Source organism: Microcaecilia unicolor, chromosome 3 (assembly GCF_901765095.1).
Source record: "Microcaecilia unicolor chromosome 3, aMicUni1.1, whole genome shotgun sequence".
Lineage (NCBI taxonomy): Eukaryota > Metazoa > Chordata > Amphibia > Gymnophiona > Siphonopidae > Microcaecilia > Microcaecilia unicolor.
The window spans coordinates 276,172,204-276,187,108 of NC_044033.1; the positions used below are offsets into that span (position 1 = coordinate 276,172,204).

At 46.4% G+C, this 14,905-nt stretch overlaps 1 protein-coding gene across 6 annotated transcripts in view; it reads left to right on the forward strand.

Annotated features, from left to right (window-relative positions):
• The window catches only part of AGPAT4 (1-acylglycerol-3-phosphate O-acyltransferase 4), a 507,427-nt gene that overhangs the window by 433,050 nt on the left and 59,472 nt on the right, over positions 1 to 14,905 (forward strand). For 4 of the 6 annotated variants that reach the window (XM_030198095.1, XM_030198098.1, XM_030198097.1 and 1 more), the window contains one exon: positions 9,482 to 9,617. The exons of the other annotated variants lie outside the window; for them this stretch is intronic. In XM_030198095.1, coding sequence (XP_030053955.1) covers positions 9,482 to 9,591 — 110 coding nt within the window. In that variant the 3' untranslated portion in view covers positions 9,592 to 9,617. The remainder of the gene's footprint in view (positions 1 to 9,481; positions 9,618 to 14,905) is intronic. 6 annotated transcript variants of the gene reach the window in all.

The following is a 14,905-nucleotide window of genomic DNA, read 5'->3' on the forward strand; positions in this document are numbered from 1 at the left end:
TGAACAAGTTTCTGAAGGAGAGGTCTATAAATAATTATTAACCAGACCAACTTTGGTGTCTCTATCTCTTCTGGGGAAACACCGTATGAAATAGAGTTTCCTACTGAAATCTGCCAGGCACCTTCCAAGTGACCCGCATTGGCCACTGTTAGACCAGTCCAGCGTCCTATTTCTAAACCAGCCTGGCATGTCATGTTCTTATCTGTCCTTATAGTAAAATCTAAAAAAAAAAAAATTGTGTTTTTGATGTCCTTAACTGAAACTACAACAGAAATTAATTGTATGTAGGGTGTATAAATGATAGTTCTAGTATACCTTTACTACTTGAAACAGCAATGCATAATATTGACAAGCAGGTTATTCTGTGGCAGAAGAAGCTGAGGGCTTTCACTGTAATATTTGAATATTTTCCTGTTGTAATTGTTTATTGCCTATGTCTAGGTTATACTTGCTGTGCACTGCCTTGGGTGAATTATTTCAAAAAGGTTGTAAATCAGGAATAATAAATACACATCCCTACAGGAAATTCATACATGCAGTAACATTTAAGAAAACAAGTTTGCATTATTGTAATACAATATTGAAAAATGATAAAATGGAATGGGGTTTTCTAAAATCAGATTCTTCTGGTGGTGTGTTCATATAGAGCACAGTTTCAAAAGAATTTTACAGCAGTCTCCTGTTAAAATTTCCATTTAGAAGGGAATATTATAACAGGTCAACTAAGTTGAAAAGACAAGTAGAATTTGTAAATAGTAAGGGTAAACTGATCTGCATCAACGTTCTCTCAAATTTTACTGTATAGTGTGCAAAGGCTGTTCAGAACTGCAGGGGGTTTGGCCACCCTACATTTACCGCACAGGGCAGTTAACGTTCTATCAGACACCACATATAACATGGTGCAGGCCAGAATATAAATAAATAAATAGCTCACCAGGCTGCGGCAGTACTCCCAAACCCCTCCCCCACACACACATACATACAGTACTTCCCCCTCCTGACTCATGTTTTGTTGGCCTCCACCTCAATCTCAAGCATTGACAAAGGAAGTAGCCCTCCCCAAATTAGAACCCTGGCCCCACCAGCACAAGTGCCTCATCCCTCTCCCCTGTAACAGATACCACTCCATCCCCTCACCGAACCCTACCTGGGGGTCTGCAGAACTTCTAATAGAGCCGCGGCACCAGTGATCCCTTTTTGCTGTTGGTCAGGTCAGCGCCTCCTTCAAAATGGTGCCTGAAACCTCATGGTACTATCGCTAGGAGTCACCCTTCCTTATATGGTTTTAATTTGAATTTTGCTCACACCTTTTCAGTAGTAGCTCAAGGTAAGTTACATTCAGGTACACTGGATACTTTCCCTGTTCCTGGAGGGCTCATAATCTAAGTTTGTACCTGATGCAATGAAGGGTTAAGTGACTTGCCCAAGATCGCAAGAAACAGCAGTGGAATTTTAACTGGCTACCTCTGGATATCAAGACCTGTGCTCTAACCACTAGACCAGTCCTCCACTCATTTGAAGGAGATGCCGACCCAGGTGGCAGCAGAGAGAGACCACTGCCACCGTGGCAGTCTTAGAAGATTTGTGGACTCCCGAGTAGGGTTCTGGAGGAATAGGGGGAGGGTAGGGCAGGGCATGGTATTTGTTCTGGGGAGCTTCTGGAGCCCTGGAGGTAGAAGGGCTGAAAATATCTCAAGAGCAGGAGAAAACAACGTTCAAATATCCCAAAGCTGCTGGATCAGTAGCCAATAAGAAGTGAAAGGTAGTGGTGGTTGGTGATTCTCTTCTGAGGGGTATAGAGACATGATGTCCAGGGAGGTTATTGTGCTGTCTGCCTATTGCCAAGATTCAAGATGTAGCAGAAAGTTTGCCGAGACTCATCAGGCCACTGTCCTATATTGCTCATCCATGTTGGCACAATTTGATACTGTTAGGTATCCTACTGAACTTATCACGTGAGTTCAAGGCTCTGGGACAGGGGGTGAAGCAGTTAGGTGCTGTCAGGTCCTCGAGGCAGGAACTAAATTCATGAGCCCTTGGACCACTGCCGAGGAGCGGCAGTGGCAAGCAAAACCATCCCCAAACCGGAGACAAGGCAGAACAGGACTGGAACCCCGGACTGGAGTTGCAGCTGAGGCTAGCAAGCTGGAACAGGCAGAACAGGAACAGCTTCACCTGTGCTTGACCACTGTTCCCCAGGAGTTGAGCCCCTGGGTGCAGGCGGCCAGCAGGACTTGCAGGACAGGGCAGGAACTGAAGACCCACAGGACCCACACTGGGTCTAGGATACACGAGGGAGGCTAGGCAAAGTACTAGACTAGGACTGAAAGCTGCCAAGCAGCCACTAGGCAAGAAACACAGATAGACTAAGCAGACAGGGCGTGCACAAAGGCTTGGCAGAAGCAGGGGCTAGGCTATACATACAAGTTGGCAGAAGTGGAGGTTAGGATGTACATACAAGCTTGGCAGGAGCAGGGGTCAGGAAATATATACAAGCTTGGCAGAAGCGGGGTTCAGGATATACATGCAAGCTTGGCAGAAGCGGGGTTCAGGGTAAACACACAAGCTGGGCAGGAACAGGGTTCAGGATATACACATAAGCTGGGCAGAAGCATGGTTCAGGATATACACACAAGCTGGGCATAAGCAGGGTTCAGGCTATACACACACGCTGGGCAGAAGCAGGGTTCAAGATATACACACAAGCTGGGCAGAAGCAGGGTTCGGGATATACACACAAGCTGGTCAGAAGCAGGGTTCAGGATATACACATAAGCTGGGCAGAAGCAGGAGAATGGCTGAAGCTCCAGTAACTAACAAACACAGACAGAGAGCAGAGCAATGGCTGAAGCTCCAGTAGCCACAAACACAGACAGACTAAGGGCAGAGCAATGGCTGAAGCTCTAGTAGCCACAAACACAGACAGACTAAGGGCAGAGCAATGGCTGAAGCTCCAGTAGCTACAAACAGAGACAGGGAGCTGAGCAATGGCTGAAGCTTCAGTAGCTACAAACAGAGACAGGGAGCTAAGCAATGGCTGAAGCTTCAGGAGCTAACAAACACAGACAGAGAGCAGAGCAATGGCTGAAGCTCCAGTAGCCACAAACACAGACAGAGAGCAGAACAATGGCAGAGGCTCAGTAGCTACAAACACAGACAGGGAGCAGAGCTCTGGCTGAAGCTCCAGTAGTAGGCAAACACAGACAGAGGGCAGAGCAATGGCTGAAGCTTCAGTAGCTACGAACACAGACAGGGAGCAGAGCTCTGGCTGAAGCTCCAGTAGTAGGCAAGCACCGACAGAGAACAAGACAACAGAAGGACTAAAGTCTACAGACACGACAAAGCAGAAGGGCAAGAGCCCAGAGCGAAGCTAAGAAACAGTGCAACAGCATACCGACTAACCTGACGACCTTTTGGCAATGCAAAGGCCCTGAATGCAAGTAAAGCACTTCCTTATAAAGGCTCTCACTGATGATGTCACCTACTGCAGGACAGGAGCAGGGAACACACTGACACCAAGGAGAGGCTTGGAACACTTAGGAAGTGAGCACACAGGAAAGACAGACAGGAGCCATCTTGGAAGCTGGCCAGGCAGGAGCCATCTTGGAAGTCGAACATCGGGAAATTAGGTGAGCAAAAGGGGAGTCACAACCACGGACATGACAGGTGCACAGGTGGTGTTTTCATCAATCCTTCCTTTGAGGGTAAAGGCTAAATGAGAGAAGCTTGCATGTTAGAGCTGAACATGTGACTGTATGGATGGTGCCAACATGAGCACTTTGGTTTCCTAGGCTATGGGATGATGTTCCAAGAGCTACTGAGCAGAGTTGGTGTTCATCTATCAAATAAGGGATGAAGTGTTTTCCGTAACAGACTGGCTAATGTACTAAAGAGGACTTTAAACTAAATTCACTGGGGATGGGTGAGAAAAGCCCCAAAGTCATTAAATACCCTCCGGAATGTAAAACATCAAATACCTTTAGGGAAATGGGAGGGGGGAAGAGTAATATCTGGAGAGCTTTCTATATCAATGCCCTTTCTAGATCTACAGGTAATGGTAGAATCTGACTTAGATTTAGTGGCAGTCATAGACACGTGGTTCACGGAGAACCATAACTGGGCTATAGTTATGCTTGGCTATAATCTATTCAGGAAGGAAAGGGTAGGGGAAAAAGTGGAGGAGTGGCATTATATGTTGAATAATATTAAAGTGACAGAATTTCAGGACATACGAGATAAGGACGAAACACTGAAGGTTAATTTGGAAAGAGGGAATGGAAATTTATTTACATTGTTGTGATATACAGTCATCCTTCACAGTCAGAAGAAATAGACAGAAATTTAATTGAAGACATTCACAAGATAACTACGAAATGGGAAGTATTACTAATAAGTGATTTTAATATGCCGGACGTTGATTGGGGCATCCCTGCTGCGGGGTTGTCTATAAGCAAGGGGATCTTGGATTCTCTATAGGAAGAATTGTTCCAGCAGTTGGTAACAGAACCAACGCAGGATGGAGCTTTTCTAGACCTGGTGCTTACAATTGGGGAGAGTGTTTCTGATGTTACAGTGGGAGATCATTTGGCATCTAGTGATTACCGAATGGTATGGCTCAATATTACAGCACAGGAGGAGAGGGCTTATTCAAGACTGAAGGTCTGTCAGGCTTCTTCCCTGGAAGTACTGGGTTTGTGAGCCCTTGGACCACTACCGTAGAGCGGCAGTGGCAGGCAAGGTCACCTTCAAAGCAGACGAGGCAAGGCTGGACTGGAACCCCGGACTGGAGATCTGCACTGGAATACACAGGACTGGAACGCACCGGATGGGTGCGCACTGGACTGGAACCCACTGGACTGGTACACACTGGAGTGGAGCCCACTGGACTGAAACACACGGGACTGGAACCCGCTAGACAGGAACACACTGGACCTAGGCTTCACCTATGCTTAGCCACCGTTCCCTGAGGGTTGAGCCCTCGGGTTTGGGCAGCCGGCAGGGCTTACAGGAAAACCAGAACTGGAACTAGCAAGCAGGAACAACAGGAATCAGGATACAGAAGTGCCCCCAGGCACCTAGGCGAAAGCAAGGCAGACAGGCAGGGAATGTCCGGGTTCCGTCAATAGTCAGGTCAGGCAGCAAGTATCGGGGTTCAGGCAGTAGTTAGGTCAGGCAGCAGGCAGCAAGACTATGGCTGGAGCTCCAGTAGCAAGGAGTACTGGCAGCGACAGGACTAGGGCTGAAGCTCCAGAAGCAAAGGAAAATACACATGAGAAAACCAGAAAGCTAAACACAAGAAAACTAGTAAAGCTGTACACAAGCTAACTAGTCACAAGCTAGAAACTCACACAACTCAACACACAGGAGAACTAGAAAAGCTGTACAAAAGCCAACAAGAAAAGCTATGCCCAAGCTACTAGTAACAAACTAGAAACTCACACTGAACTGGACAAGGTAGCAGTGCACAGAGCACTCTAACAGACCAGGGACCTTAGACGATGCAAAGGCTGCAGTCTCTAAGTGATTAATAAAGCCCTTCAACACCTGAGGAGCAGCTGCAGCCATCAGTAAGCAACTACGGAGGCTGTCCAGGCACAGATAAGTCCGGCAGCCTGGAAGAACCGGACCGGACTAGGCTAAAGTCTGGAACGGGTAGGAACAGCAAGACAAACTATGGCAGCCACTGGCTCTGGCCACCAGCGGGTGAGAGGAGCACAAACCAAGGAGCAGGCAGAGCGCACACAGAACATAGAGAGACTTAGAATACCTAGGTGCAGCACAGAGGAGCAAACAGAGCCAGGCTGGAGACAGAGGTAGAGCTAACTCAGGCAGCACCTCCAGGTGCAGTAGAGTGGAGTAATTAGAGCCATGCTGGAAGCAGCCAGCACACAGAAGGAAAACTACTCCAGAAAGGATAGGCAGAAGCCAGCTTAAAAGCTGACCCCCAGAAATAAGGTAAGTCTGAGGGTGGTCACGGCCACAGATGTGACAAGGTCCTAGACTTCAAATGAATGAACTAACTTTGCTGAGGAATAGCTCAAGGAAGGGTTAGTTGGATGATAACAGCTGAGAGGAAGTAGAACATCAGGAGCTATTTTAAAGGCAGCAAACCTTTGTTAGAAAAGTACATAAAAGTAAGTAAGAGGAAATGATCACGTGACGCCATGCAGGAGAGAGGATGTGAGTAGTTGGCTCTCCTGCTATCTTTCTCCCAAAAGCCAGCATTTTGCCAGTTGGAGGTTATCCACACCAGCCTAATTATTCCTCTCGGTCTCCTGAAGTCTCTGGGAAGGGTGGTAGCAGTGCTTTGGCCGGTGGTGAGACTAGCACGTAAAGATCGGGAGTGAAATCGGCCACCTGATGACAAAATGGCAGCTCTCGAGAGTCCGACGGGCTCTTCACCTAGCTCCGCATGGGTTGCGGAGGTGGCGGTGCAGATGGAAGCTTTACTGGATAAGAGGCTGCAACCACTGGAAAATAAGATTGGTAAAGTACAAGGCACCCTGGAGGACAGCAGCAGCTTATAGGGGAGCTGGAGACCTGACTGCAGGTGGCGGATTATTCACTTTCTCAGGCACGTAAAGACCTTGTGGTGTATCAGGAGTGCCTGGAGGATCTGGAAAATCACTCTAGGAGGAGGAGCAACTTGCAGCTCTTTGGGCTCCCAGAGTCAGTTTTGGAGCCTGAACTCCTATGTTTTCTTGAGGCATGGTTTCCGAGAAAACTTATCCTTCCTGATCTCTTACAGGCTCATTTTTGAAAGAGAAGGATGCCCATCTTTTGAAACAAATCGGAAGATGGACATCCTTCTGACAGAACTGCTTTCCCGTCGCAGAGACGACCAAAGTTCACGGGCGTTTCGGAGACATAGTGAAGGCGGGACTTGGGCACTTGTAACACATGGACGTCCTCGACCCATAATGGAAAAAAAAAGGGTGTCTCTGACGAGCACTTGGACGACTTTACCTGGTCATGTTTTTCTTACAACCAAGGCACAAAAAGGTGCCCAAACTGACCAGATGACCACCAGAGAGAATCGGGGATGACCTCCACTTACTCACCCAGTGGTCACTAACCCCCTCCCACCCTCAAAAAATATCTTTAAAAAGCAGTTTTAGTGGGTGCAGTGCACTTCATGCAGGTGGACCCAGGCCCATCCCTCCCTACCTGTTACACTTGTGATGGTAAATGTGAGCCTCCAAACCCACCACAAACCCACTGTACCCACATCTAGGTGCCCCCCTTCACCTGTAAGGGCTGTGGTAGTGGTGTACAGTTGTGGGGAGTGGGTTTTGGGGGGCTCAGCACACAAGGTAAGGGAGCAATGTACCTGGGAGCAATTTCTGAAGTCCACTGCAGTGCCCCCTAGGGTGCCCGGTTGGTGTCCTAGGGACCAGTGCACTACAAATGCTGGCTCCTTCCACAATCAAAGGGCTTGCATTTGGTCGTTTCTGAGATGGCCGTCCTTAGTTTCCATTATCGCCAAAAATCAGAAACGACCCATCTCTAAGGACCACTAAAATTTCAGGATTTGGGCATCCCTGACCGTATTATCGAAATGAAAGATGGACGTCCATCTTGTTTCGATAATATGTGGGTTTCCACGCCCCTCCATCGGGACGTTTTGCGAGGACGTCCTCAGCAAAACTTGGGTGTCCCTTTCGATTATGCCCCTCTTAGGCTCTCTGCATATTGAGAGGGCCCATAGAGTGGGAGCCCGGCAGATCTCGAATGTATGCCCAAGGGTGGTCATGCTAAAGTTCTTAAACTATGCTTACAAGGTGGCCATTATGTGGGTAATTCGGGACGGTAAAACACTCTCCTGTGAAAACAAAAAGATCCTCTGTTTTCAGGACTATTCCATGGGAGTCACAGCTTAAAGATGCACCTCTTCAGTGGTGTGTTCTCAACTGTTTGCGAAGCGAGTCTCCTTTGCCCTGCTGTATCCTGCCTGTTTAAAAGTCATGCATCAAGGCCGCACTCAATTCCTGAATACACCAGAAGCTGCACAGACTTTTCTGGGATCTTTGGGTGCCTCATCAAGCCCACAAAGTGAAACGGCTAACTGATACCAGATGGCCCCTGAATTGTCTTGATAATTACTGGGGTCGGGCTCTCTTGTGAGCAGAAGACATGTGGGACTTTAACTTGTAATTTGCTTACTGCATTGGTACACGGTTATTTCATTTTTGTATGTATGGCTCGGTGGGAGTATGAATGGGAGGAATAGATGTTGGAGTTTTTCAGTTTAGTGGATGGTTGTGGTAGAGTGAGTGCATGGATTTGGCTTCTATGGAAGGAGTCCCTAGGACCACAGCCTGTGCAGGTGCTCCCTAGGGACTGCCTGCATGGGGTGGTTCTTTGGAGACTCTGAGATGTGGGGGTATGAGAAGGGGTAGGTCATAGGAGGTTCGGTTTGAAGATAACTTATGGAGAATGTTCGTAGGAATTTGGTTATACTTGTAGGTTTATGAGAGTGGATGTAGATGGATATCTATGCGGTCTGTATAGGGTTGTATGGGTATGGTGTGCTTGCAGTACTAGGTGGGGGGGGGGGTAACCTAAAGCTTTTCATGGCTCACGTAGTGGGAGCAGGGTTGGCGTTTAAAGTGAGGGCCCTTAAGGTTGGGCCTGGTTGCTAGAGGGTTCGGGGGCTTAAGAAGGGAATTGGAAGGGAGAAGGAGGAGTGTTTTCATGTTTGGGTGGGGGCTTTGGGGCATGTTGTTGCTCCAATGCTGGAAAAGGTATCTGATTGTTATTTGTGCTATTATGATTGTTCAATGTATTGATTGCTCGGGGGACTAGAGGCTGGGACGGTCTCCTGGCCAGGTGGTATTTTTGATCATGCAGAGGAACATGCGAAATTACAGAGATGGTGAGTGGGGGATTGTGTTTCAGCGGCAGCACAGGGGAAGAAAGGGGGTGTAGCCACCTTATTTCGTAAAAGGTTGGTAGAACAGGTCAAAGTGCTGAGGTCAGATCCTGGGGGTCATTTTGTGGCATGTCAAGTTTCTGTAGCGCATCAGCTGATTATTTTGAGTTCTATATATGTTCCCAATCACTTAGAGCCTCCTATAAAACTAACCGCTATGCTGCTGTCCTTCCATCCAAGCTCGATTATAGTGGGGTGAGATTTCAATATGGCATGCAATCCGTAGGTTGATAAATCCTCCTCAGGGGTTTGGAACAATGGGGAGATACTGTTGGCCTCCCTAATATGTGTTAGACATGGTGCTTGTGTGGCGGGTGCTACACCCCACAGAAAGAGATTATACACACATGTTTAGAGCTTACTCCACACAGTCAAGGATATATTATCTGATAATTTCCAAATCTTTGTTTTCAGTCATTTTTTTCAATTGGACCCTACGCTATTTTCTGATCATGCGTGGGTTTGGATGGAATGGGAACCTGTAAGTCAGAGGGCTGGAGGTTGGTCTTGGTCTTTCCTGATGGTTTTGTACTCTGATTCTAAATTCAGGGAGAAGGTGTATACCTGGTGGTAGAATTACAAATTCCATAATGAGCAACATGAGCAAGACTCTGTCCTCTACTGGGAAGCTACAAAAGCTGTGTTGCAAGGCCGCCTAATCAGCTGTGTTAGTCACCGTAAGAAGGTAAGAGACCGTGAGATTATATGCTTGGAACGGTCCTTACAGCAGTTGTGTAGAAAGCTTGGCCACACTCATGACCAGATTAATCATCAATGACTGTTAGAAGTCTAGACAGCTTTAAATGAAATTGTCCATGAATGGGTGAGTAAATCTTTGAATTATTTTTGGTATCGACTATACAAATTTGGAAGTAAAGGAGGTTTCATTCTTGCCAAGTTATTGTCTCATAGTCAAGGATGTCGACGAATATTGACACTTCGAGACGGAGCGGGTCATCAGACCAGGAGAGACTCATCTATTAGTAAAATATTCACGACCTACTATTTATTTATTTATTTATTTATTTAGATTTTGCTCACTATGAACGTTTATATGCCCAACCGGCTGAAGAGGGTCTTCCAGGTCAGTTATATCTCTCTGGGCTATCTCTTCCTTCCCTACAGGCATCAGACCTGACCCGCTTGAATGGCCCAATTCAGGAGGTGGAGATACGGGAGGCTATCAGCCATTGTCCCTTGTTTGAAAGCTCCTGGGTCTGACACGTTTAAGGCTGAGTTCTATAAGATCATGGAAGAGGCAGTGGTGAAGCCCCTCACTAATAAGTTTAATGTCATGGTTGATGCAGAGGCGTATCCCCCTCCCCCTGTCACTTTACCAAGAAAAGATTATAGTGCTTCCGAAACCGGGGAGGGATCCATCTTTACCTGAATCCTACCAACCGATTTTGCTGCTAAATTTTGAGACCAAGTTATTGGCCAAAATTATGGCAAACAGATTAGCCAAGGTGTTGCCTGAGTTGCTTCATGAGTCTCAAGTAGGTTTTGTCCAACGCCATTCCTTCGCTAAAAGAACTCTGCAAGATGCTTCTTTCATTGGAACAGAGAGCACAGGATAGGGTGCATCTTTATTGGTTAGCTTTGATGCGGAGAAAGCATTTGACAAGGTACGGTGGGATTTCATGTATGCTATATTAGAAGCCTATGGCTTTCAGGGCTGCTTTGTTTTGGCGATACAGTCGCTATATTCTGATTCTCGCACATTTGTTTCAATAAATGACTGCTCTTCAGCGGATCTTTCCATTTTACAAGGTACTAAGCAAGGTTGTCTGCTCTCCCTACTCCTATTTGTGTTGACATTGGACCCTCTGTTGACAGACCTTCAAGGGATTCAGATTGGTGTGGTCTGTTTAAGGCAGCAGCCTTTGCGGAAAATATTTTGGGCCACCTGTCGCAACCCAGGGAGTCTCTAGACACGCTTTTGGAACTTTTCGGGAATATGGTGATTACGCCGGGTTTAGCCTTAATTCAACCAAATCAGAGGCATTGGTGTCCTCTGAACAGGTATGTGACCTCTGGGAAACTCAGTTTCCCCTCCACTGGGCTGAGAGTTCCTTTAAATTCTAGGCATTCTCTTACCCATGAATGTGTCCTTTTTATGTTCTATCAATGTTTCGTGAGTTATGGAAGTGACACGCTCACAACTAGAGAGTTGGCAGGATTTACCTCTGTCCTTGGGCCTCATTCACTTTATTCATATGATTATATTTCCCAGGTGGTTCTGTTTGATGCAGATTCTTCCCCTCAGTTGAAACGTAAGGATTTGGATTGTTTATACCATATCATCAGTCGCTTCTGTTGGGGGGGGGGGAGGGGGGTAGAGAGCCAAGGATCAGGTTAGCGTCTTTACTGGGTAATTGGGCCAGGGGAGGTTTGTGTTTACTGGATTTTAAATGGTATAATTGGGCCTGTGCTGTTTGCGAGATTGGATCACTTTGAAATGGAAATTTACCCCATTGGAGTGGGAATCTGGTTGCTCTTATTTACAGCATTTATATCCCACATTTTCCCACCCACAGGCAGGCCCAATGTGGCTTACAGTAATAATTTTTCCCCTTATAACTGTCTTTACGTTCTTCATGCACAATCTTCTAGACTTGCTGGGTAGTTGCAGCATGATGTACTTCTTAGATCTTTGAGTGAGGTGTGGAGTATGCTTCTTCGACTTTTAGGGGAGAACCCTAGAGCCACAGATCAGTTACCACTTCGAGGGAATGATGATTTTGTACCTGGGATGGACAATGTAGCCTTTTTGGATTGAGAACTTCAGGGGATAGATAGGTTAGAACAGTTGTTTGTGGCAGAGGGCAAGGATATTTCATTTGAGACTCTTTAGCAGTGCCTGGGGGCCCGTTAGGGGTATAAATTTGCTCATTGTCAAGTCAAACATTATATTGCTTCTTTGGAGGGAGGTATGCTGAGGAAGGGGGCATGGGCCAAGTTGCGGGATTTTTTTTCACAGTATAGCGGCACAGGGTGTCTCCATTTCCAGTCTTTACAGGGCACACCAACGAGTCATACCTAGCCCCTCATTTGTGACGCTGAAAGATCTGTGGGCTAAAGACTTGGGATATACCCTGGATAACTGGGAGGTACAAACTGCTGTAAGTTGGATTCCATGACTTATCTCGTTAAGATCCCTTTCGTCAAAATGTGCTCTGTTTACTGCTACCCTCTGTCACCTTCCACAAAACCAGTTCCTAACCCAGTCAGTCATTTTAGGGCCCATACCAAGGGCATTAAGTTTATTTAGTCGTGTGAAAGGCTTTGCCAAAATCTGAGTACACCACATATAGAGCTTTCAATCAGGCAGGAGGAAGGGGTAGCACTAGACATCAGGGAATTTTTTTTCATTATCAGGGTGAGGGTAGTTGAGTCAGGTCCACTCTGGTAAGGGGAGGGAGGCAACAGTGTAGAAAACTAATGGATAAGGGTGGTCAGGTTGGGCTAGGCTGTCCTGGACCTGGCAATTCAGGCATTAACATGCATCAGAGGCCACAGTTTTTTTCTTTTCTGCATTGCCACAGCATACTTAATGGCCTCATATGTATTCAGTTGAATGCAGTGTGTAGCCATGTATGCTGTGTGAGTTAAACCAGCCCCATTACTGCATTATTTGGCCATTCCCTTGCGCATATACCACATGGTAATCATGCATCTGTGTTTGCGGTAGCTTTCTGCATCGGCCCCTAGCTGAGAAAATGCATTCTGCCTAGCCAGGGCCACTGAGAAGGAGAGGGCGGGGGGGGGGGGGATAAATTTCTATGAGCCTAGCCTCCAAAGGGGGGGGGGGTGCAGGCAAGCTTCTTCCTGCCTGCTTCCCGGATGGGTTCGTCTTCTCTTGGTCTCTTGCCTGCTCCTACTGCATGCCGCCCATGACCCGAATGATTGTATTAATGTGATCAGAAACACCTTGGACCAATCACTACAAACTAAATCTATCCATAAACTGGCGGAAGAAGGGATCTTCCATACACAAGAACCCACAACCTACAGCACAAGAGGCCAAATAGACCCAAAAGTGTTCTGACAACGAATGGGCAGCACGTACAGAATCCATGCACTACCTCTCTGACTGGAACGAAAGATGCAGAAGCGTACTAGACAAAATAGCACCCTTAAGAACAAGAACATCAAAAAAACATTACACAATAACATGGTTCACTGACGAATTAAAAAAACTCAAAACACAATCCAGAAATTCTTTGCTTCGGTCTTCACCGAGGAAGATTTGGGTGGGATACCGGAGTCGGAAATGGTATTTCAAGCGGATGAGTTGGAGAAATTTACTGACTTCACAGTAAACCTGGGGCAGTTCAGCAAACTGAGGAGTAGCAAATCTCCTGGACCGGATGGTATTCATCCTAGAGTACTGATAGAACTGAAAAATGAGTTTGCGTAGCTACTGTTAGTGATATGGAATTTATTTAAGCCGATTTATTTACGACGATTTTTTAAAAAGGTTCCAGGGGAGATCCGGGAAATTATAGACAAGCGAGTCTGACGTCGGTGCCGGGGAAAATGGTAGAGGCTATTATGAAAAAACAAAATTACAGAGCACATCCAGGGACATGGATTACTGAGACCAAGTCAGCATGGCTTTTGTGTGGGGAAATCTTTCCTGACCAATTTACTTCAATTCTTTGAAGGAGTAAACAAACATGTGGACAAAGGGGAGCCGGTTGATATTGTGTATCTGGATTTTCAAAAGGCGTTTGACAAGGTACCTCTTGAAAGGCTACAGAAGAAATTGGAGGGTCATGGGATAGGAGGAAATGTCCTATTGTGGATTAAAAACTGGTTGAAGGATAGTAAACAGAGAGCGGGGTTAAATGGGTGGTATTCACAATGGAGAAAGGTAGTTAGTGGGGTTCCTCAGGGGTCTGTGCTAGGACCGCTGCTTTTAATATATTTATAAATGATTTAGAGATGGGAGTAACTAGCGAGGTAATTAATTTGCTGATGACACAAAGTTATTCAAAGTCGTTAACTCGCGACAGGATTGTGAAAAATTACAGAAGGAACTTACAAGACTGGGAGACTGGGCGGCTAAACGGCAGATGACGTTTAATGTGAGCAAGTGCAAGGTAATGCATGTGGGAAAAAAGAACACGAATTATAGCTACGTCATGCAAGGTTCCACGTTAGGAGTTACAGACCAAGAAAGGGATCTGGGTGTCGTCGTCGATAGTACAGTGAAACCTGCTCAGTGTGCTGCTGCGGCTAGGAAAGCGAATAGAATGTTTAGTATTATTAGGAAAGGTATGGAAAACAGGTGTGAGGATGTTATAATGCCGTTGTATCGTTCCATGGTGCGACCGCACCTTGAGTATTGTGTTCAATTCTGGTCGCCGCATCTCAAGAAAGATATATTAGAATTGGAAAAGGTGCAGCGAAGGGCGACTAAAATGATAGCGGGGATGAGACGACTTCCCTATGAAGAAAGACTAAGGAGACTAGGGCTTTTCAGCTTGGAGAAGAGACGGCTGAGGGGAGACATGATAGAGGTATATAAAATAATGAGTGGAGTGGAACAGGTGGATGTGAAGCGTCTGTTCACGCGTTCCAAAAATACTAGGATGAGGGGGCATGCGATGAAACTACAGTGTAGTAAATTTATAACAAATCGGAGAAAAGTTTCTTCACCCAACGAATAATTAAACTCTGGATTTCGTTGCCGGAGAACGTGATGAAGGCGGTTAGCTTGGCAGAGTTTAAAAGGGGTTAGACGGTTTCCTAAAGGACAAGTCCATAAACCACTACTAAATGAACTTGGGAAAAATCCATAATTCCAGGAATAACATGTATAGAATGTTTGTACGTTTGGGAAGCTTGCCAGGTGCCCTTGGCCTGTATTGGCCGCTGTTGAGGACAGGATGCTGGGCTCGATGGACCTTTGGTCTTTTCTCAGTGTGGCATTACTTACGTACTTATGTAAAACTCGAACGAGCATGG